General features: G+C 40.4%; 1 protein-coding gene across 1 annotated transcript; it reads left to right on the top strand.

Moving 5' to 3' along the window:
• The first annotated feature begins 5,149 nt into the window (after positions 1-5,149).
• On the top strand, positions 5,150-6,834 carry olig1 (oligodendrocyte transcription factor 1). The gene is made up of 2 exons (XM_051710577.1): positions 5,150-5,349; positions 5,495-6,834. The coding sequence occupies exon 2, from the start codon at positions 5,496-5,498 to the stop codon at positions 6,210-6,212; it is 717 nt and encodes a 238-aa protein (XP_051566537.1). The 5' UTR covers positions 5,150-5,349; position 5,495; the 3' UTR covers positions 6,213-6,834.
• The last annotated feature ends 16,168 nt before the right edge of the window (positions 6,835-23,002 follow it).

Here is a 23,002-nt window from a genome sequence, read left to right as displayed (position 1 = left end):
ATAGGCTCTTTTAATTCATAGGCAGTTCATGTCTTACAACTGCCCTCTTGAGCATTATGATTTCTCCAGTTCATTTTTTATTTATTTTAAATCTGACACAACTTACTGCAAGAACACATAGGAACTCAAACTGCCTGAGTATGAAAGAGACTAGATTAGAGCAGTGGTTCTCAACCAGGAGGCCGGGGCCCACTAAGGGGGGCATCTGCAAATTTCCAAGGGGGCCTCAATATGACTGTGGGTGTGTTTTAATCAGCTCTCTAGCACTCTATAGCATGAGTCAGTATATCGTGAACACGAATTCGGGCACTGGCAAGGGTGTTCATAAACTGAACATTGGGACACCTATGACTCAATTACCAGTGACATGATAACGATCTCGCACATTCAAGCGCAGCTGGTAATAATCAGCACTATCGCTGCATAAATGGACAGTATTGTTTATTTTCGTTGAAGATATTCAAATGTACAGTGTTATTATAAAAGATAAATGACAAAAATAATGAAATAAAAATATAAAGGAGTTTATTTTAAACCTTCTTTTAACAACAAAGATTGTTTCCCTTTCATTGTGGATGACAGACAAACAACATCTCTTTTAAAGCGAAAATAAGGCTTTGATATCGTACATTTACACTTGTGCTCTTCTTCTAATGACTTGAGAGACTTCAGAAGACGTGACAACATTTCCGTTGAGGGAACATATTGAGCAACGATACTCCCTGGTTTTTACGGTGCATTGTGGGATTTTTTAGGGAGCGAATGTTTCAGTGCCCTGGAACGATTTTGCAAATGAGACAGCCCTAAAAATGGCCGACTCACTGATCAGTGCCCTGATTACTGAACAAGGGAACTGATTGAGACACACCCTTAATATGGCTCAATAATAAGCTATGCTATGATAATCTTACTTGCGATCAATAGATTAAAAAAAAAAAAAATGCTAAAAATCAATTTAGACAACATGTAAACTATTTTTTATATTAATTAAACAACTCTTTTAAACAACTGTTTTTATTAAAGAGCATACAGTTCTTGAAACTTCTTGAACCACAAATTAATCACAGTGAATTTTGCAATAATTTATTTTAAATAATTAATTATAATTATTTTATTAAAATATTGACATTGCTAGCTATTGGATATTGTCTTAGACAATGTGGGACCCTATAAAACCAAAAAAAAAAAAAACCAGTTACTTCACTAATACAGAAACTGATTTAAATAGCTTCAAGCAATAGCTTTTAGATTGTCCAGCCAAATGTATTATAAAATAGATGCACTCCATTATCTCTGAATCTGAGCATAGTTGAACCAAACAGGACAGATTGTAGTCAAAGACACCCAATTCATGTCAAAACTCAAGTGAGACATCATGTCTAGTTATTGTGTTTGGCTTTGCAGGGCAGTATATCTATATTTACCAGATGCCCTGGAAAGAGACACATTGAGCTATGCCGGGGAAGTAAATATCTAATAGGAGATACACCAGAGTTAGAAAGTTGAAAAAAAACTTGGGGTGGGAGCACATATCAAAATAAATAAAGAAATGAATGTTAATTTATAACTGACAACACTCAACGGTCTTTGAATTTATTCCTAAAACAGTTCTCTAAAGAGAGAACAAAATGTGAACAAAACTTTAAAAACCATGAAATGGAATTCTACCTCACAAAAGGTTTACTTTTTCTTTCTTTTTTACACAAAGTCTCTTGGCATAGCATTCTGCAATGCAAATGTTCTATGTGACGTGTCATAGTGAGTGCTCTTATTAGTGAAATGTGACACACACGGCAGCTGGCACTGAGTAGCCCATGACAGCTATAATCAGTGTGTCCTCAGCAGGACTGCCTCAGTACGTATGTTTAAAGAATGATCCCCTACGCTGACTGGACGTCAATGACTGTGTATGATTTTGAGTCTGTTGTGTCAACTGTTCTTCAGGCAACTTGACAAAAGACCCATGGGGTGACTCTTCGCCTCGCCTCATCCATCTGAGCAGCCAACATTTCTGTCCAGGCCAACCTTTCCCAGAGCATGCTGAGAGTCATAATACCCAGCCTTCAGCTCATTGGTTCCGCCCTATTAACAGCTTGTAATCTTCTCATATCCATGGCTGCTGGCCCAGAGCAACACGTCAAACAGGGTATTCTCTGCTCTGAAGCTCTAGACAGCTCACCTCCCCCACATCAACTTTTTTTTACAGCATCTCCACCTCATACGCACCCTTCCTCCCTGAATTTTAGAAGCTGTGTTGTGGAGAATGTGAATCATTTGAAGTTTGAGGCCCTCCAGTCTTGCCCTCCACACCTGCTTCCCTCCAGGGGAGAGAAACAGAGAATAAAGTTGTGACATCTGTTAATTTCTCATTAGAACTTTTCTTTATGCAGGTTTTTGGTGTGCAAGACAGCTTTGCAGTACGTGCAGTACGGACACAAGCTGGCGGAGGGCTGGCCAGCCGGCGGTTGAAATATCACGCTCGGCATTTAGCAGACGTTTCTTGGTATCCATGGTCTGGTAATGAATATGGAAGCAGACCTTCTCTGTTTCAGCATTGCTGATTTTTGCATCAGCTTGCGTTTTGACCTTCTGCATCACAAAAAACAGTTAGCAGTACAAGCTGTCAAAGTTTGCACAGGAAGCTCAACTTTATATGCCCAATGTTTTCTTGTTTGTATGTAGAGTTATGCTTGTGTTTGAGCAATTAAGCGGTGTCTGTCAGAGAGGCATACTGATGTTTCTGCATGTGCACAAATTTGTTTTCTGCACAATCTGCAGAAAACTGCCTGCCTCACCTTTGTTCCGTTTGATCCTTTCCTTGCTGCTTTGTAGATAAGAACTAAATATGTGCTGAATAGCATGTCTTTTGAAGAAATTTGATAGATTTTGTGATGATCAGAACAAAATTTGAATCGATTACTCCCTGAAAACCTTCCCCTCCTAGTTCTAAAATCAAGATGCACTAAATTTGATGTCAATTACCATAAATAATAGATTTGATTCATCCCTTATTGTGTATAAATTAGCAGAAAACACATTTACAGTGTATGCATGTATAGTTTACAACATGGTAATTGACAGCAAGTCACACATATGAAAATAACCTGGAATATTCATTTTAATAGGGAAGGAAAATGTTACTTTTAAAGAGACAGTTCACCCAAAAATGAAAATTCTTCCATCATCTACTCACCATCATGTTGTTTCAAACCTATATGGCTTGCTTTCCTCCATGACTGCAAAATGAGATATAGAATGGAAGCCTCAGTCACCATTACCTTTCATAATAAGATGGAATAAAAGCAAATGGTGACTGAGGCTAACATTCTGCTTGACATGTCCTTTTGTATTTCACAAAGGAAAGCCCTGCAGATTTGGAAAAACATGAGGGTGATTAAATGGGGGGTACTGTCCCTTTAAGATACATTCACTTTCCATTTAATCATGGCATGAGAGCCATTTTTGAATCACATGTTTGCATTATTGCATTAAGCAGCCACTTGCATGTGTGTGTGTGCACTTGTCCGACTCAGAGATGGGAAACCCAATGATGCCAAGTGAGCACCATTCAGCCAGGAATTTTACTGGTAACTACAGGAAACAGGCTTGGTGTGAATGAGCTGATTGAACCCCCAGGTGCAGCTCCAGAGACCCAGCCCAAGCTCGCCGGCTTGGCCCAGACGGAGCACACTCTGACCCCCACAAAGACGGCGCTCATCTCTCCTGTCTGACTCCACCGGTCCCTGACCCACTCCAGCCTTGCCATAAAACCCACGGAGTCCATGGGTGCTGGGGGCAGGGGATACGGATGTGAGCCCCCCGGCACCACGCCACCCCATTCAACCCCCACAAGCTGGAAGGAAGGACGGAGAGAGCGGGAGGGGGGCGGTGTTGTGGGTGGACACCAGGTTCTTTCTTTCCCTCTCCTTTTTCATCTCTTCTCTGTCTCTGTGTCAGAGCAGGTGTCGCTTTCTGCCCTCTCTTCTCGCTCTCCCTCCTTTCTGGTGCCGTTTCTTTTCACACACACGTTCACAAACATACAGCTGACAAACATCCCAGCTCTAATCCATCACAGGCTTGTCTTTTATAGGTTCAGCTAGAGGCACACACACGCTTCCACACACGCTTCCACACACCCCAACACACTGGCAGGTTGTGTTCTGTTGCCCTGCAGGTGCCTGGCGTTGCGATTGCTCTTTTAATTCTCTTTCCTGTCTAAGCTCTTGAGTATGTGCGCATGGATGCCATGATACCATTTACCAGCACGACCACACCGGGTGCTGCAACCTTCTTACCCTCCTCTCATCAACATGAGACAAATAGGAGATTCTATCCTCCTTTACCTCCTGCTCTCAATGTGAACAAAATGCTTTCTGTTAAATTCTCTTCCTTCCTCTCACATTTAGAGGGAGGTTAAATGAAAGTGTGTGAAAAATAGTTGGGGCAAAGAGATATTACACTGTGTGTGTTTTATAATCAGTCTTTTCCTGGGTATGTTTTTCCATTGTGCCACCTGTAATAAAGAATCATTAAAGGGATATTTCAGTCAAAAATGTAAATTCTGTCATCATTTACTCAAACTTTATGTTGTTCCAAACCTGTAACACTTTCTTTCTTCCATGGAGCTGTTCTTTCTTCCACAAAAGGAGCTGTTTGGGCAGACTGTTAGCCTCAGTCACCATTCACCTTAATGGTATGGAAAGATGTAATAAAATGTATGGTGAAAGAATTTTAATTTTTGGGTGAACTATCCCTTTAAGCCTTCTTTGTGTGTGTTTGTTTGTGTTTGCTCAGTTATTTGTTTTCTTTTTTGCTTCCTCATCCAACAGCTGAAAATTGTGCACTCCAATATTTCCTATGCATGCAAAAAATATCAGGGTATTGCATTAAGAGATAAGCAGCAATGAAGACATCTTCAACTGAACAATAATCCTCTAATAGATTGGCTATTCAATCAAATTGAGGGATGTGATTGCTATCAAGATTTTCCACCTCCTTTGAAAATGATGATGAAATCATTAGCATGGTGGGCAGATGAGGGGGCGTCATGAAATGAAAAAGAGTAAGAGAGAGAGTGAAAGAGTAACTCATTAGCTCATTACAGCAGTGCTTGTCTCTTCCAATGGTTAGAGAGTGTGTGTAAGTTAGCCACACTGTAAAGTTATCAATGAAGTACAACTTCGTGGACAGGACAGTAGGCCATCTAATTGACTATTTTATATTTAATCATCACTGTTTTTAGAAAGGTTTACTCATGAGTAGATGAATATGGACTTGAAGTGAACTGCTTCATTACTACTCAACAAAGTCACTGGATGAAGAACTGGAGTGTGTACTGAGAGCTTGAAGGTAAAGTCTTTGCCTACCAGCAGTACTGAGAAATGCAGCAACTGGACTGGATCTGCTGATGATTTCTACAAATTTCTTTTATCTCACTCTTTGCCTCACTTTTCCTTTCTGTCTCTCTCTCTCTCTCACACAATATCTTTTTCAGAATGCAGTCTGTGCATGGTTTTAGGTGCAGAGAGCAGGGTGAGGGCTCTTTGCAGCAGCTTATACCAAGAATGATACGGGTAACAGGTGAAGAAGAACCAGGCTCCAGTGCTGGGTGTCTCCAGGGGCCACTCAGAGCTTCAAAACCCCCACGTGAGCTTAGTGTGGAGGAGCAACAGGAGCTACGGAGAAAGATCAACAGCCGTGAGAGGAAGAGAATGCAGGACCTCAATGTGGCCATGGATGCTTTACGGGAGGTGATGGTGCCCTATTCTTCTTCTCCCACCAGTTTCGGAGGAGCACCTCAGCACCCTTACCTCCCTCCTGGAGCCCCACCAACTGGACGTCGCCTGTCTAAGATCTCCACGCTGGTGCTGGCCCGTAACTACATCCTGCTCCTTGGCTCCTCCTTGCAGGAGATGAGGCGTCTGCTGGGCGAGGTCAGCATCGGGATGGGCGTCAGCGGGAGCGTACCACGGCTGCTGCTGACTGGGGGGTGGCCGTTTCTTACCGGACCGGGACAGCTTCTGCTCTCTCCACCTGAGCAGCAGCTGGGTCCAGCAAAGTGCCCTCTCCTGCCTCAGAACACCTCTACAGCCCAGGAAGAGCCCACGGTGTGGGGGTCAGGAAGCATGTTGGAGAGCCCAGTGTGCCAGTGTGGGGTGTGTAGGACCCCACGGGTGTTGCATGTAAATCCTGCCACACGTTTTACAAAGTGAATCTGGCAGACTTGGAGAAAGGCCTCAGAAGGCAGAAAAAGAACATAATCTTCAGCTCCAAAATGCACTTTTTAAAAAATCTCTATCTGTGGAAGGTGAGGTATCTGGTTGTTTAGTTTTCCAACTGCAAAATGTTCCCATACAATATTTTGATGTAATTACTGTACAGAGAATGGCAGATTGTCTAGCTAATTTCCCATGGTGTTGAACATTTTCTGCATTGTATATCGCTCAGCAAGATGAGAGATTTATATCCTGCTTTTAGACATTGTGGTTAAAATCAAAAATTTTCTCCCATCCTGTGTTTTTTTTTTTTCTCATAAAGGTATAGTTCTCCCAAAAATGTACTTTGTGTCATCACTTACCCTCATGCTGCTCCAAAGAATATGGCTTTCTCTTTTTCCTGGAGCACAAAAGAAAATGTTTAGCACAATGTAAGCCTCAGTAACCATTCACTTTCATTGGATGGAAAAAGATGCAATGAAAGTGCATGGTAACTAAAACTCATTTTACATAACATCTTTTGTATTCCACAGAAGAAAGAAAGTCATATGTGTTTGTAACAACATAAGGGTGATTGAATGATGACAGAATTTTCATTTTTGGGTGAACTATTCCTTTAAAAGACTCTATATAATTCTCTTTTGAGTTAGCTAAGAATTAAAGAAATAATTACTGAAGAGGTTTGTGTGTGTCTGTTGTTTGAAATTTAGTGAAAAAGTTCACCTCTCAGCACATTCTCATATTTTTTTCTTCAAAATAAGTGTGTGCATGTGTGTGTGCTTGGCTCTGTCCAAACAGATTGAAATAATTATTAATTGTCCACCCTTTTTGGAGTTTAAAGACCAAGCCTTTCTTTCACCTCAGCTTTCCTTTAACCCGCATCCTAGACCCCCATTCAGCTCCCCAAACAAACCCCACATCAAAACCGGCAGCCCACAATAATTACCCCTCACTCTATTTCCAACCTCACTGTTTCTCTTTAATCCACTCCCTTGTTCCCTGCTTGTCGAGGTAACTGCCGTTTACACGGGCCGGTGTGGAGCCATTCATTACACTCCTTGAACAACATATTCAAATGCCTGGAAAAAGTGTTTCCACCAAAGGAGTTCACTTACCTAAATTACAAACAACACCCTCTCCAGCACCCAAACTCTGACATCCACCCCTCTGAACGCCCAGCAGTAAAAACTAAAAAAGAAGCAATTCTTTCAATCTTGAGGCATGATGAAAAAGAGGGAGCCATGAAAGAGGGGGGAAAGCAATTCCATCTTGTGGATATGGGTGCGTGAATGAGAATGCAGATTATAATCATAAGAATAATGATAAAAACTAGGAATAATCGGCCCTGCGGCAATAGGGGATTAGTCCGGCCAAGCGTGAAAGAGGGCGAGAGGCTGAATGGAAGGAGTCTGTTGCCCATCGCCTGGGACAAAGGAAGAGGTAGATGCCATTAAGTGAGATTAGGGTTAATAGGCCTTGATTTTCTACAAGGAGGTAAAAAAAGAAAAAGAAGTACAGAGGGGGGAGAGGTGGGATTGAGAAGTGGGAAATATCAAAGTAAGACGCACCGACTTAAAACCCTTACCACACATGCACGTACACACACACTTTAACTTGCCACCTCTCACATTTACATATAGCTGCCTTATGTCCGCTGACAACTCGAGGAGATTACCTCACTAATTTTACCTCACTTCAGTTCTTTTCTTAAAGCCATCTTCTTCTGTCGCTCTCTCCTGAGGTGATAACTTTCTCTCTGATGATGGTGGACGTATTGTGAGAAGGATGTAGGGGTCTGCTCTCCCTTTGTGTTCATTCTTCAACTCATCAGTGGAGCTAAATCCAGCCAAAACAAAATGAGACAAAAGAAGAGAAAATAGAAGAGGGTGCCCTATTGTTCTCCACTAAATGCCAGTGTGTCCTGGTATACTTCACTGATATATGTCCAGACCAGCCACCGTGTGAGTGTGTGTTGGGGACAGAGAGAGAATAAGTGACCTATGTACTGTTAATTCTCCAATTATCAGGCGAATCGATCCATTTGTTATATGAACTATTTAATGAGGGGAAATATTTGTAAAGCTTATCGACTAAGCAGCATCAGTGTATGTATAAGAATGTGTGTGAGAGCTATTTGTGTGTGCATTTGTGTTTTTAATATACTTTAAGTGTGATTTGGTGTCATATTTGCTAAAAATGTTCCTGAAGTTAGGAAAACCAGACCAAACATAATTTTATGGATATTCTTTAAGGGAAAGAGGTTTATTAATAATATTCTTTTCTTTGTGTAAAAACACTTCTCTCAGGGGTTGGGCTAGGGTTAATTTTTAGCAGTTAATTTGCTTTGTTCTAATCTTTAGCTTAATGTTTGCTATATTAATTGTTTAGCAATAATTTGCTTTATTTGATAAAAATAGATATCTTGCTAGATAACGTGTGTGTGTGTGTGTGTGTGTGTGTGGGTGTACAAACTTCTTTGCGCTTCTCTGAGTCAGAGGAAGATTAAGACTGATTGAGGGCCATCCATCCTTTGCTATGGGTGAAAAGATGAGTGTGAGAAGATCTCCACTCCTCCTTTCAGTGCCTCCGCACATGCCCCAGGATTTATCTCTCTCCTTTCGGGGTTCTTTATTCCTGCAACCCAGCCAAAAACACCAACCTCTTTGTGACTTATGAAGGGTTAGAGAGTCATCGATATATCACACACACACACACACACACACACACACACACACACACACACACACACACAAGATGAGGCTGAAGAAGACTATGGAAAATGCAAATGTATGCATTTTTTTGGTAAGGGGTTGAGCCATGTGATGCAGGTATGTGATATAACTTGGGGGCATAACTCATCATGGACTGTTTGTACGGAGATTAATGATACCTCAAACAGTGTGGCTTGTTGAGGAGAGGTGTGCTGTTACTTTTTAAAATGATCAAGATTAATATATTACCTAGCAGACGATAAAACTAAGAAAAAACTAATTACATACTGAAGGGGGGGACCTGAGCCATATATCTACATATATCTAAAAAGAACACTGTGAAATGTACAGTAACTGGCTGGCAGCAATTAGCTAGTACGTTGCTGTAGTACATTACACAGTATGCTTACTGTACATTTAATAACAGTTCCAATAAAATACTGTTATTGTTATTAGAGTAATAATCACAGTACTGTAATTATCATCAGAGTAATAGGATGCTGTATTTTTTATCACAGCTAATATTATACCACTGTAACAGGCATTACTGCATTAATTTTAATACTGTAAATGAATAACTGTAAAATAATTACATACTGTAAAATGAAGATTACTTTTTTCTCACAAAAATGAAATTTATTGTATAACTTAACTCAACTTTCAACATTTTATATTTGAAAATAAATAGGCATTAAATAGATTTGATTTTGCATTTTTCATTTTGTAAACATTTTTTATTTTGTAAACAACAACAACACTACTTTCCTGAACATACAAATCCTTCCTCTTTGTTCAAGTTACCCCCGCAATGTAATCTGCATGGCCTGAAATTCTTTTGTTAATCTTTCATGCATATTTAGAGAGTTTTAAAATGGTTGATTTATTGTTTGAGGAGTTTTAGTTAACTTGACTGTACTTCTAGAGACAAATATAAAAGAAAGAAAAATAAAAAACAAAGGGAAGGAGTTGTTAATCATAAAGACGTGTGCAAGTCCTCTATTGTTTTACATTTGCTTTCTGAGACTCGCTGACAGTCACATGTATCCTAGTAACGTGGATTCAAAGTGAGAAATTAAAAAAAAAAAAAAAAAAATCACTTTGTAGAAAATTCTGTCACACAATATATTTTCAAGTAATTTTTACAAACAAAACAGTAAAATCCAAGCACTGGAAGCAATTCAAATGCTCAGTTAAAAGTGGAAAACTCAAATTAAATACGAACCAAAAACGGTAGAATTTTAAACCATAAAATGTCTAAGGCTGATTTTATTGTTCCTGAACTGGATTCTGCTTCCCGAAATGTGTTCTTCTTCCTGAACTGGATACTTCTTCCTGGGCTGAAGTCTTCTTCCCTGCAGTGGAAGGAATTAGTTACAAATGTAGAAATTTATCAGCAAGACTGATGGCTCTATGACAATTTTTGCTGACTCTTTACTTCCTATTAAAAATACCACAATATGTTTCTACTACTGACAACACTACATAAAAGGGCAGTAGCATGGTACAGCGGCACACACACACACACACACAAAAGGGCATTATTAAGTCCCACTGCCCTGTGTTCTGTGTAACAGTGAATAAGGTCTATAAATAAACTTGAACTCTAGAGTAATGTCTTTATGGAAAGTATTCAAGGTAAAAAAAATAATTAACAGTCTCACCTGGTATCAGTTGTTCTGCCAGTCATACTCAATGTAGTCCCTGATGAACAATACCACATGTGGATTGAGGGACTCATTCTTTCGTTGGACCATCTTGCCTGTCCTTTTGCTCACCGGAACCTTGGAAGCGCACTTACTCTGCTCTGGATTTATCCTGACAAAAAAATCTGTAAATATAAAAGACATCATACATTACCCTAGCCAAGGAGAAAAACAGTGATAGTTTGGATTCTTACCCATATAGTGGTATTTGCTGCTCCATGGGAGTGTAATACATCCACCAAGTTCCTATCCTATCAAAAATGTTGTGCTGTTTAAAAGTTTTACCCGTTGTTGCGTTTTGTTTCGCCTCGGCCCGCTTCAGTACTTGGTAACCAATGCCTCACGGTAGCTATCAAGTGAAAACACGAGTGACAAGCTTCTCTAAACGGAGATAGCACCAAAACACACACATACACGTGGGCATATACACACGATTCCAATATAACTTTTATCCAATAACGTTACTCCTACACCAAATTGATGACGTTATTAACTAAATATCACCAGATAACAAAATCTATCAAAATTTCATGTGCAAATATTTTATTTTGGTAATATTATGCACACTAGCTTACTAGCTAAGGAGGGTGCACTCTTAAAGTTAAACACAAAGGTAACTTTACATGTGGAAACTGTGCTAAATTAAAGTACATTGCAAAATAATGAGCAAAGTTACCTTGTTGAACAAAAACTAGAAAAGGTCTGTGTTGGAAATAATGCAAAGTGTACCATCAGCAAAGACAGATTATTATTTCTACTGCTGAAAAAAAAAATCCTGCTCAAAATTACTGTATTGTGATTCACAGGAAAAATATATTTACTGTATAATTCACCCGCCAAAGAAATCTGACCATGATGCTTTGCAGATCTACAGCAATATGCAGCATACAGGTTCTACAGTAAGCATTTGTTCATTATACAGTAATAATGCTATGAAAACTACAGAAATTTGTTACAGTAGGGATGAGAACATAAAAGAAACTTGGGGATGGGCTCATTTCACTGGGCGAGTAAGAAACCATCCAGTAACTATACAAAAAAGCCCTAGCAACCTCCTAGCAACCACCCAGAACACCCTAGCAACAGCAAAGCAATGCCCTAGCAACCACCCACAACACCCTAGACAGTGACGGCAAGTTTTACACAAGAAAGCACCACTCACATTTTCAACAGAAGATGTAAAATCTATTTAAAAATGTGAAAAGTTTTTTTTTTTCGCAGCATTTTCTTTTTCTCTTCCTTCTATCGCTTGAAAATTATGAAAATGATCTTCAGCCTCTCTCTCTCTCTCTCTCTCTCTCTCTCATTTGTTCAACTCAGTGTGGGGAGTCTTGGGGATAGGAAATGCTGAGCCATAAATTGGAACATCTGAATGAAAGAGAGAGTGAGAGGGAGGGGTGGAACAGGGGACCCCTCTTCTCTTCCCACCCCTCTTATTTATCTCCTCAAGCATTAAACCTCCTTTATCCCTCATCCATCCCTCCCCATCCCAAATTCCTGCCTACTGTTCTCCAGCCCAGCTCAGCCCAGTACACACACTTTACTGGGCCTGTAATGACCTGTGCCATTAACCCTCCGATCCTCTCACACCCTCTCTCTGTCACACACATACACACACACACACAGTTTTATTGGCTCCCATAACAGTGTCTCATTACCATTATGCCCCTGTAGATTGGGAGTGCTTCAGGGTGGTGTGGCATGGGAACAAACCAGAACTCAGCAGTCAAACACTCTCATAAACTCATCAAAAGAAGAGTTCAATGTCTTTCCAAAGAAAGCTGAAACAGTACCATCCAGCCAAGTTTTTTGCTTGGAAAACAAAAGTGGCATTATATACAGTGGCCCCATAAAGTATTTAGACACTAAGTACATTTAAAATGTATAAATGTCATTTCATTAGATAAAATACCTGTGTAAAGGACGAGGCGAGAACCGGCTTAATACTATAAATAATAATTTAATTGACAACTTGAACAAAACACACAATTATAAACACACAGTACAGCTGTCTATAATTCTCTCTCTCTCTCGAACTGTCGTCCCCGGCCGCCTTTATCCCTCACGCGCCCCATCAGGCTGATTGGGGACCGGGTGTGTCTCATTCCAGCCCGGCCCCACCCTCCTCGGCTCTACAACCTGCAAAATAAATAAATAAATGCTTTTCTCTAACTATCTATTTATTATAAGAAGATGTATGAAGTCAGTTCCCTTCAAGTTCACACAGGTGTCTTAGTACTAGTAGAGCAGGGGTTCTCAACAGGGGTGGTAACGCCCCCCCAGGGGGCGTTCAAAGGATGCTAGGGGTTGCTGAGAGCAAATTAGTAGAGAGGGGGGCATTAGGTTACAAATTGGGGGCGTTTATCAGTCATAATAATCAAATCTATCCTCAAGTTCCTCTTTGCATTAAAACATTTATCTAGACTTGGAGTATATCAGTTGGTTCACAGTTGGGTTGGTACACATTTGTACCATGGTTCATCTGATTTTGAAGTAGAGACTTATCTGAAGTATCTGGTTTAGCAGCGTCAAATACACAGGCGGAGGCACAACCTTGGCTAATGCACCTGTATGGCTCTGTAGATGGATATGGCTTTAGAATAGTGTTTAGAGTAGGTCTACTGTTTATAATTACAAAAATGCCATAGTTTTTTTAATAGAAATCATATTACATCTAACCATGGTAGTGAAGAAGATCCATGCTTCCACTATGGTCTTGTTACAAACACCACTGTTAAAACTATGAAAATAAATAATGAATAAATTGAAATTTTCAAAAAGACAAATGTAAAATATATTAACAATATCACTTTTATTATTAGTTTCAGTCTCGCATTTTCATTTTATAGGTCCCAGATATAGCCCTCCATCTGCTTGAATTCAAGAAATGCAAGGTTTGAGAACCGCTGTTGTAGATTAACCACAGGAGTAGTTAAACATGTTAACTATGAATATGTTTCAGTATTTGACAACCAGAAACTTTTAATAATTTACAACCTCACCTTTTTTCGTAAAATCACTTGAAATTTGTTTCTTTCTTAAATTAAATGCCACTTGATGTGATATTTTCTTATCTAATGCACTGAAATGTACTCTATACTCTATTGTAAGTCTTAAATGTCCAATGACATTTAATGTGTTTAAATTATTATGTAGTAAAAAAAAAAAAAATTATAATAAAAAATAAAACAGATTCATATTTGTCAATATTCTTTTCAAAAGGGGAATTTGCATTTTGAGGAAGAATGTCGTCAGTAGCCATGTATCAGTTTTAAGAGTGTTTGTGAAGTGCAATATAAATAAACACTCACTTGCACTCTTGGGCCAGAGAGCGTTCTCTCCAGTTTGAAGAGAAGAGCAAACATATACTCACAATCATTCACACACACACGGAGAGACACACTGTTTGAGCCGGGTGTCCCTGTCGGCGTGGCAATGACCCAATGGCTCTTAGTTTGACCTGTGCCCCCGCACTGCCCTGGGGTCCGGAATGCCAGTTAACACATCACAGAGCTATCTTTTTTCTCTCTCTCCCTTTTTTCTTCTCTTCTTTATTTCTGATGTGTTCCTGCCCTTCTTTGCCCCATAGAGGCGGCTGTGCAGCTGACAGGGAACAGGCTTACCTCTTTCTCTCCCTTTCCCTTTCTCCTCTGTTCCTTCTCTTTCGTTTTCCTCCTCTTTTCTGCTTAATTGAGTTGTTTGGCAGACAGGCTTGTCAACCCGCCGCCACAGCGTGGGGAGTCTGTGTGTGTGTATAGACACACACAGTGAGTGTGAGATAGTCTTTGTGCTCCACTAGACGGGTTAGTTTTTCACTGTTAGTGCTGCTTGACTAGATATTCCAAAGTGAGAGAAAGAGTGAGAAAGAAGGGTAAAGACTATGATGCCTTTTTAGAATTGAAATGGTAAAATTGTTACATCAAATACCAGCAGTATTAATAGTGTAGATTTCAATATTGATCCTAATTTATATATATATATATATATATATATATATATATATATATATATATATATATATATATATATATATATATATATATTTCATGTGCTTAGTATATTTACCATGGTCACTATAGTTTCCATAGCATGCCATAATTCCATAACCTATTAAATTCCATAATGTAGTTACTGTTGTTATTGTTGTAAAAAGTTACATAAAAATCTACATGAAATCTAAATAATAATAATCTTTCATTTTGTCAATTTCTTATTTATTAAAACAGTGGCAATGAGTTACCACAGTTTAATTGTAGTAACAACAATTGTAGCAGCAACTACGGTATTTTGATGACAACTATGATTTCCATAGTAATTTGGGGGACAAATGAGTTGGCAAAGTTTACAAATCATCACTACAGCGGAATGTGTTATCAGAAACATTACTTGTCCCATTAAGGTTAAAAACATGATAAACTCCTGTTAAAAACTGCTTGTCTCAACAGATCTCACTGAAAGCCTGAAAATAAAATAAAATAAAATGGCACTCTGTAACCTTGCAACTTTAATAATAGTACAAAATGTAGGTGTTAAATACATAAGCTTAAGGAGAATGAAAAATGCTCTAGTGTCAGAGGAAGAATGTGAGATTCTGATTGTATTTTTGTCTTCTAAAGTGTATTGTTTCCTTTCTTTGCTCTAAAAGGAGCTGTAAAAAAGAAAAAGAGCACTTGGCCCTAAGAGCCAAGCAAACACCATAAATATCTACCTCACTTGAGTCGAAGGTCCTTACAGATATTTCTATGTGCAGTATACTTCACTATGAGAGCCTTGCAGGCATATCTATGGTGGCCTTGAAGTGCGAAACAAAACAACAAATCTAAAAACACAACGGCAAATCCGAAAACAAAAGAGCAAATCAGAAAACACATCACCAAATCCAGAAACAAAACAACAAGTTAGAAAACACAACAGCAGGGGGTCTAGGTAGCTCAGCGAGTATTGACGCTGACTACCACCCCTGGAGTCGCAAGTTCGAATCCAGGGTGTGCTGAGTGACTCCAGCCAGGTCTCCTAAGCAACCAAATTGGACCAGTTGCTAGGGAGGGTAGTGTCACATGGGTTAACCTCCTTGTGATCCCGATTAGCAGTTCTCGCTCTCAATGGGGCACTTGGTAAGTTGTGCATGCACAACAGCAGTTCAGAAAACACAACGACAAGACAGAAAACACAACAGTAATTCAGTTGAAATGGAAAGGGTAGGTACCATGGATTCTCACCTGATTGGCTGTGTAGATGAGGCCTAGTCCTTTCCTCAGGACTGGTTCTCTGCCCACTTTCGCAATTATTTCAAAATTCATTCCAAATGCTCAATTACTGAAAATCGTGAGTGGCTTGTCACTCGGTAAATCAGTAATGGGACACTTTATAACACAGAGAGCAAAAACAGCGAGTGGGAAATTTTAAGGTATGATGTTTGTCTGGTGTGTAAGGGACTGTCTAAAAATTTCACAAATTGCGCTAAAATGCCGGTGTCCAAGTGTTCATTCAATTGACTTGCATATTCTAACATAACAAACACTATTAAAAAAGCATTTTCTCATTCTAAAGGTTGCAGTAGACTGCCGGCATGATGGCTCACTTTCTACATTTGAAGCCAGCATGTCCAATTATGAGTACAGTGTTCAATTATTTTGGAAAAAAATAGCTGAAATTTGACCAGGATTTTATATTCATATTGTAAAGGTTGTAGAATGCCGCTATTAGATATGCTGATTTACTCTGGGTGAGATTTTCCCAGGATGAAAATCTCACCCAGAGTAAATCAGCATATCTACAGTTTCCCAAATGTATATGTTGGAATTCTACATGTACAGTATTCTATAATTTTTTTTTAAATAATAATAATAATAATAAACCAGTAGAAAATAATGTCAGTTAGTCATTCACACCACTGGCAGCCTACTACAACCTTTGTAATGTAAAAATTACATCCTGATGAATTTTAGTGGTGTTTTTTCTAAAATAATTGAATACTGTATTCATATAATTAGAACTACTTGGAAAATCTATCCAATGACAGCAAATGGAACATTTATAATAAAAAACAAAAAAGAAGTTAGAATATGCAAATTGAATGAACGCTTGGATGCCACCAACGTTTTACCGCAGTTTGTGGACTTTAAGATGGTCCCTTACACACTAGATGAACCGTCCTGGTTACTTGCGTAACCTCCGTTCCCTGATGGAGGGAACGAGACGTTGTGCCAATGTAGTGACACTAGGGGTCACTCTTGGGAGCCCGAGACACCTCTGGTCTTTGCAAAAAGGCCAATGAAAATTGGCGAGTGGTATTTGCATACCACTCCCCCGGACATACGGGTATAAAAGGAGCTGGTATGTAACCACTCATTTAGGTTTTGTGCTGAGGAGCCGAGACAAGGTCCCGGCCATTTCAGCGGGTAGTTCAGCGCTGTGGCAGGAGGGACACAACGTCTCGTTCCTCCATCAGGGAATGGAGGTTACGCAAGTAACTAGGATGTTCCCTATCTGTCACTCACTCGATGTTGTGTCGATGTAGTGACACTAGGGGTCCCTATACGAAACGCCGCAACTGGCTGAACTGTGTTAAGTGAAATGGCAGTGTGTGACAGGCAAACCACTGTGTGCCTCGTAGCCAGCGCACCAGGCTGATACGTAACCACCCTCAGCGCTGTTATGAGTGTCGAACGGCCCTTTGGGGACAAGTCAACTGCCCAAAAGACAGAGACAGGCTAGCCCAGTCATAGCCTCTTATCCTCTTTTTTTTTTCTCCCCCCCAAAAAAAAGGAATTAACCAACTGGGGCCATCAGGTCTAGTTGGGGGGGGGTGTCACTCCCAAGGGGAAGACACCTTGGAGACCACACCCCGCCCAAAGGAGGGGGGGGTGGTATTTTGAGTGGAAATATGTCACATGGTCTTGCCGAGCTTTGTCAGAAGTATGTCATGTGGAGAAGTCCCATGGTAGGTCCTACCATGCGGGGTAGGAGTTTCTACAAGTATGCTGACTGGGGCAGAGGGGCCGTGCTGAGTTCAGGGACATCGAAGCACTTACCTGGCTCCTTGTGACCACCCCCGGAACAGTCTGGGATGGGGGAGGAAGAGGCCTGTCCACATGACCCGTCACATCGGGGGCGGATTTGTGCCACAGCTGGGCGTGCAGGGGCGGGGAGACTGTCGCTGGAGCGCCAAACCTGCCAAAATGGAATGGTGGATGGTGGTCGTAATGACGGCCGTGCACAATGGGTATGTGACCCAGGGAATGAGGAAACTGCTCTTTTGCTGAACTGTTGGGTACCGCAGCCACTTGGGCACGTGGCGAAATTAAATGAAAAGGCAACAAAAGATTCTCCTTCCGGCCCTCCACCGGGGGATGGAGTGGTCTTCTTACCAGCTCCAAGGCAGTGGGTTTCGTCGTCCCTGGGTCGCACATCTCAGGGGCGCTTTGAAGACTTTCGCGGGTTCTTGGCGGCTGGCCGCGAGACAGGTGGCGTCTGCTTCCTGCGGTGGGCTCCTGCTGGGCCGAAGGGGCGGGCTGCGGCGGAGCCAGTGCAGTCACAGCAGGGGGATGCCCTTGGCGACGAGCAGGAGGGTGTGCGGGATCTTGAGCCGCGCCGGGGCAGGATGTCCTGGATAGACTCCCTCTGCTGCTTCACCGTTGAGAACTGCTTGGCAAAGTCTTCGACGGTGTCGCCAAATAGGCCAACCTGGGAAATGGGGGCAGCAAGGAATCGTGCCTTGTCGGCCTCTCCCATCTCGACCAGGTTGAGCCAAAGGTGGCGCTCCTGGACCACCAAGGTGGACATCGCCCGCCCGAGAGAACTTCGTCGTCTGGAGAGCAAGGTCGGTCGCCTTGTGGCTGCCCGGGAAAGCATGTTCATCATTTTCACGTCAGCCTGTGACTGGGCGACCGTACCCAAGGGGGGGAGCCCAGCTGAGGCTTCCGCGTCCGACTGGACGAGCCCGCTCTCCGATACTGCGCTCGAGAGCTCATCAGCTTCGCGGGCTCCGAACATGAGGTCGAACTCGCTGTGAGACAAGCCGGCGGACTCATCCGGAAGCCCGATCAGGGCAGACGAGCGTGCTGGGGAATGGGAGTTCTGTGGGGGGATACCCGGCGGAGGTGGTCCCATTGGGGTCCCCAAATCGCACCCAGTGCTAGCCGCGCTGGCCTCATACCCATAGGTAGAAGGACCGAGGTGGGGAGCCACTGGGGTGGCTTTCTTTCTTACGAAAGCAAGCCGCGACTGCAACGTTGCCATGGTCATGTTCTCGCAGTGAGAACATGAACCATCCACGAACGCTGCCTCCGTGTGGGTCGCACCCAGACACGAAAGACTGCGATCGTGACCGTCAGAAGTTGAGAGATAACGACCGCAACCAGGAATAACACACAAACAGAAAGGCATCTTTAAAAAGACGTGTCTTTAAAAAGACGTTCCGTGTGTGCCGCTCTTTTAGAGAAATATACTCTTTTAGAGAAATATACTCTCTTATTTCTGCCGAAGCGCCCAGGGGCGTTCTCTGCAGTGCACCAGTGCAGAGGAGGGAGAAGCTGCTGAAATGCACCGTCAGATCCAGCAGAGGTGAATTAACAGTCAGCTCAGTAAACATCGACCATTCGGCTCCGAAGAGAAAATCTGAATGAGTGGTTGCATACCAACTCCTTTTATACCCGTATATCCGGGGGAGAGGTATGCAAATACCACTCGCCAATTTTCATTGGCCTTTTATCAAAGACCAGAGGTGTCTCAGGCTCCCAAGAGTGATCCCTAGTGTCACTACATCAACACAACGTCAAGTGAGAGACAGATAGGGAACATGAGACCATAGATGAACATTGTAGCTAAAACGAACTTTTCCCGCTCACTGTTTTCACTCACTGTATTATAAAGATTCCTGTTACTGTTTTCCAGAGAGAGAAAACATTCCAAATTATTTAGTTTTTTAGTCAGTGACCTTTTGGCATGGATTTTGATAGCTATGGTACCCTTTCCGTTTCCACTGAATTGCTTTTGTGTTTTCTGAATTGCTGTTGTGTTTTCTAACTCGTTGTTTTGTTTCTGGATTTGGTGTTGTGTTTTCAGATTTGCCATTGTGTTTTATGATTTGTTGATGTGTGTCTGAATTGTTATTTTGTCTTTGGATTTGCCGTTGTGTTTTTAGATTTGCTGTTATGTTTTGTACTTCACGGCCCCCGTACATATCTGTTGAGAAACACAGGACAAATTAAAGGGCTCAGCAAACATTGTGTGTGAGCCTCCTTGAATCACATATGCAGAGTAGTGCCTTTAGAAGATACAGATGGGTTTACTACAGTATTTTATGTACATTCATACATTATTCAAACTATAAATAATTTAAACTTTTTATTGCGCAAGTATAATTTAAACTTAAAACTAAGTTGAATATTTTTTTCAATATTCTCATGGCATCTAACAGACTTGCCATATGTTTTTTCAAACACTTATCCATATACAGTATGCATATTTGGCCCCACAAAGTACATGGACATTTAAACCACACTTTCAAATGTATGAATGTCATTGCATTACATAACAAAATATCAAACTTTTATATGAACTATCTTAAATTTTCTGAGCCATTTTGCAATTATTTTTAACCAACTGGTCCCATGGTTATTTTAGTGGATGTATGAGGTCAGTTCCCTCAAGTTCACATAGACATTTTCATGTATGTGCATGTTTGACTAAATTTGATAACTAGAAAGTTTCTAAATACCTTTTGTCTTCATTTCAGTCAATAGCCTACATTATTTTATAATTTAAAACCATACAAACATTTATTAAATATTTTGCTAGTAAGGTGTGCTTGTGCTATATTTCTTTTGTGGATTATAGCATGGTACAGACCCTACTATATCTTGTGATGTTTTAAGGTTTTTGTAAACAAATTTGTAATTGACCCACAATAAAATGCTTTTAAAAACAGATTATTTTTAGTATAAGCCTGAGAAACCCACCACACTACTCTCTTTATGTATGTGTGTGTGTGTGTGTGTGTGTGTGTGTGTGTGTGTGTGTGTTTCGCACAGTGTGAGTGATGCTGTCATGCCCTCTTCCTTCTCCCCTGTGCACTCTGCCACTGATCAGAGACAGGGAAGGGCAAACATGTGTGTATGTGTGAAAAGAGAGACACGAGTGTTTGTGTCATTTATTGACAAGGTCTGGACTTGAGCCACCTTACGAAACATACACACCTTCTCATTTGGGGCACACTGACATCCATTCCAAGGCTCAACACACGCACACACACACATACCCCCTCTGGAAATGTACTGACAGCAGAACTCAGCCAGACGGCGGACAGACGTTGTGCTGACCAGCACAAACCTAAAGACACATCGGCACAAGGGCAGTGGAGGCAAGGAAAGAAAGATGAGGGGAAAGAGGGAGAGAGGGTGGAGAGAGAAGGGTCAGATCCTCTCCTCCCCAGCTTGCTGGAATGGCAAAACCAGCAGGCAAGATCAAAGCGCAATGCTCTGCAGAATTTTTAAATGCTCCAAAATGTGGTCTGTAAATGACTAATCACTAATCAAATTGTGCTTTACCGACATTTCTAAAACTGCATGTAAATACCATTCATCAGTGTTCTGCTACATTGTAAAACAAATCCTGTTAAATTTACAATAAAAAAATAAATAAAAGTTGCGGTTGTGGTTTCCACAAATTCACTATCAAAAATGTGGTGACAATGTTTTAGGCATTACAGGATGACACAGTGAATGTAACTATTTAAATATAAATATGATCAAATGTGACATCTCATGCAGGGACTTTTTTATTTACAAAAATAATTCTAAGAACATTTTATTGTAAAAGTACATGAATTGTCCAGTTAAAAATCAATATAAATGTTCATAATAAATGAAAAGAGCATTCTTAATTTTTTACAGTATTTTTATAGTAAAATTACATTTATTGTCTTATTAAATCTAAACTTTTTCACCATCTTTGCTATGGTAACTTAATAGACATGATTTTACAGTAGCATTTTTTCCATTCTTTTTCCATTACAATTACTAACTTTTTTACTGTTTAGTGTTGTAATTCGGAGGTCATTTTGATTTTGTTTTCACATTTTGAAATTAATGAATAATAATGATTACTACACTACATTTCGAGATTAAGATTTCAGTATGAGTAATGTTATAAATTGGCACGCAAACAAAAAAATGTTTTTTTTGGCAGTTAGTGACTGTTGTGAATTTTTTATAAACTGTACTTAAATTGCCCATTACTCATTTAAGATGAGAAATCTGTGATAATCTGTGATAATATAATAATGCACTTCAGGTTGTCCCAGCTCAGTGGAGTTCAATTCCAGATGCTTTTATTATATTATAAATTTCTCAGAAGCTGATTACAAAGTCATTTCATTCAGTCTGTGTACTAATGTCCTTATGCTTACAGAGGGCAGTAAGAAAAGTGGGCGGTGTATAAAAAGAACTCTGTTAGAAGGGCACGGTCACATACACACACACATAAACACGCACACATACACAGGTCACTACTGGTCTCGACTGGTCAGGTCCGCAGGTGCTGCTTGGCTTGACTGGAGCCTCGTTTGCATATATTTGCATACTGTCAGACAGCGTCAGAGAGTTGGAGTTAACCCAAAACCAGAAAGAGAGAGAGAGAGAGAGAGAGAGAGAGAGAGAGAGAGAGAGAGAGAGAGAGAGAGAGAGAGAGAGAAAGAGAAATGCTGCCAGTTCGAAATCAAAATGAATAGGAAAAACAGGGGAATGAAGAGAAGAAGAGAACATATCCTGTTTTCACTCCCTCCTTTTCTCCTCTCTTTTGTCTCTCAGGTGTATACCTCTTTAAAATATTTAATTGGGTTACTTAAGTTATTAACAACTAATGGTGATGGACAGCGTTTGAAGCATATTGCCCATGTGTTTTCAAGTAAGCATTAGCATCTAGTTAAATTAATTAACACACACACACACACATATATATATATATATATATATATATGTATGTGTGTGTATATATATATATATATATATATATATATATATAGATAGATAAAGATATAGATATATAGATATATACACTTTTGTTCATTCATTTAAAAACTGCTCTGGCATTTTATTTATTTTATTTTTTTTTTACAACTAAAAAAAGAAAATAAATGATAAAAAAGAAAAAAGAAAAAAAAAAAGCCTACAAACTCTTCTTTAACATTTGTGCAAGGGGTTGAGGGCAATATAAGTCTAAATAAAGCATATGCACTTGGAAAATCCACTGGAAATAATGAAACATCTGGACACCTTTGGCATACTATTTTAAACATACTATGATTTGGGATGCACTGATTCCAGTCTTACAAACTATGTAGCATGGACAGTATGCAAATTGTGATGCAGTC

The sequence above is a fragment of the Myxocyprinus asiaticus genome, chromosome 11 (genome assembly GCF_019703515.2).
Source record: "Myxocyprinus asiaticus isolate MX2 ecotype Aquarium Trade chromosome 11, UBuf_Myxa_2, whole genome shotgun sequence".
In the NCBI taxonomy this organism is placed as follows: domain Eukaryota; kingdom Metazoa; phylum Chordata; class Actinopteri; order Cypriniformes; family Catostomidae; genus Myxocyprinus; species Myxocyprinus asiaticus.
This window is presented reverse-complemented; position numbering and strand designations above follow the sequence as displayed.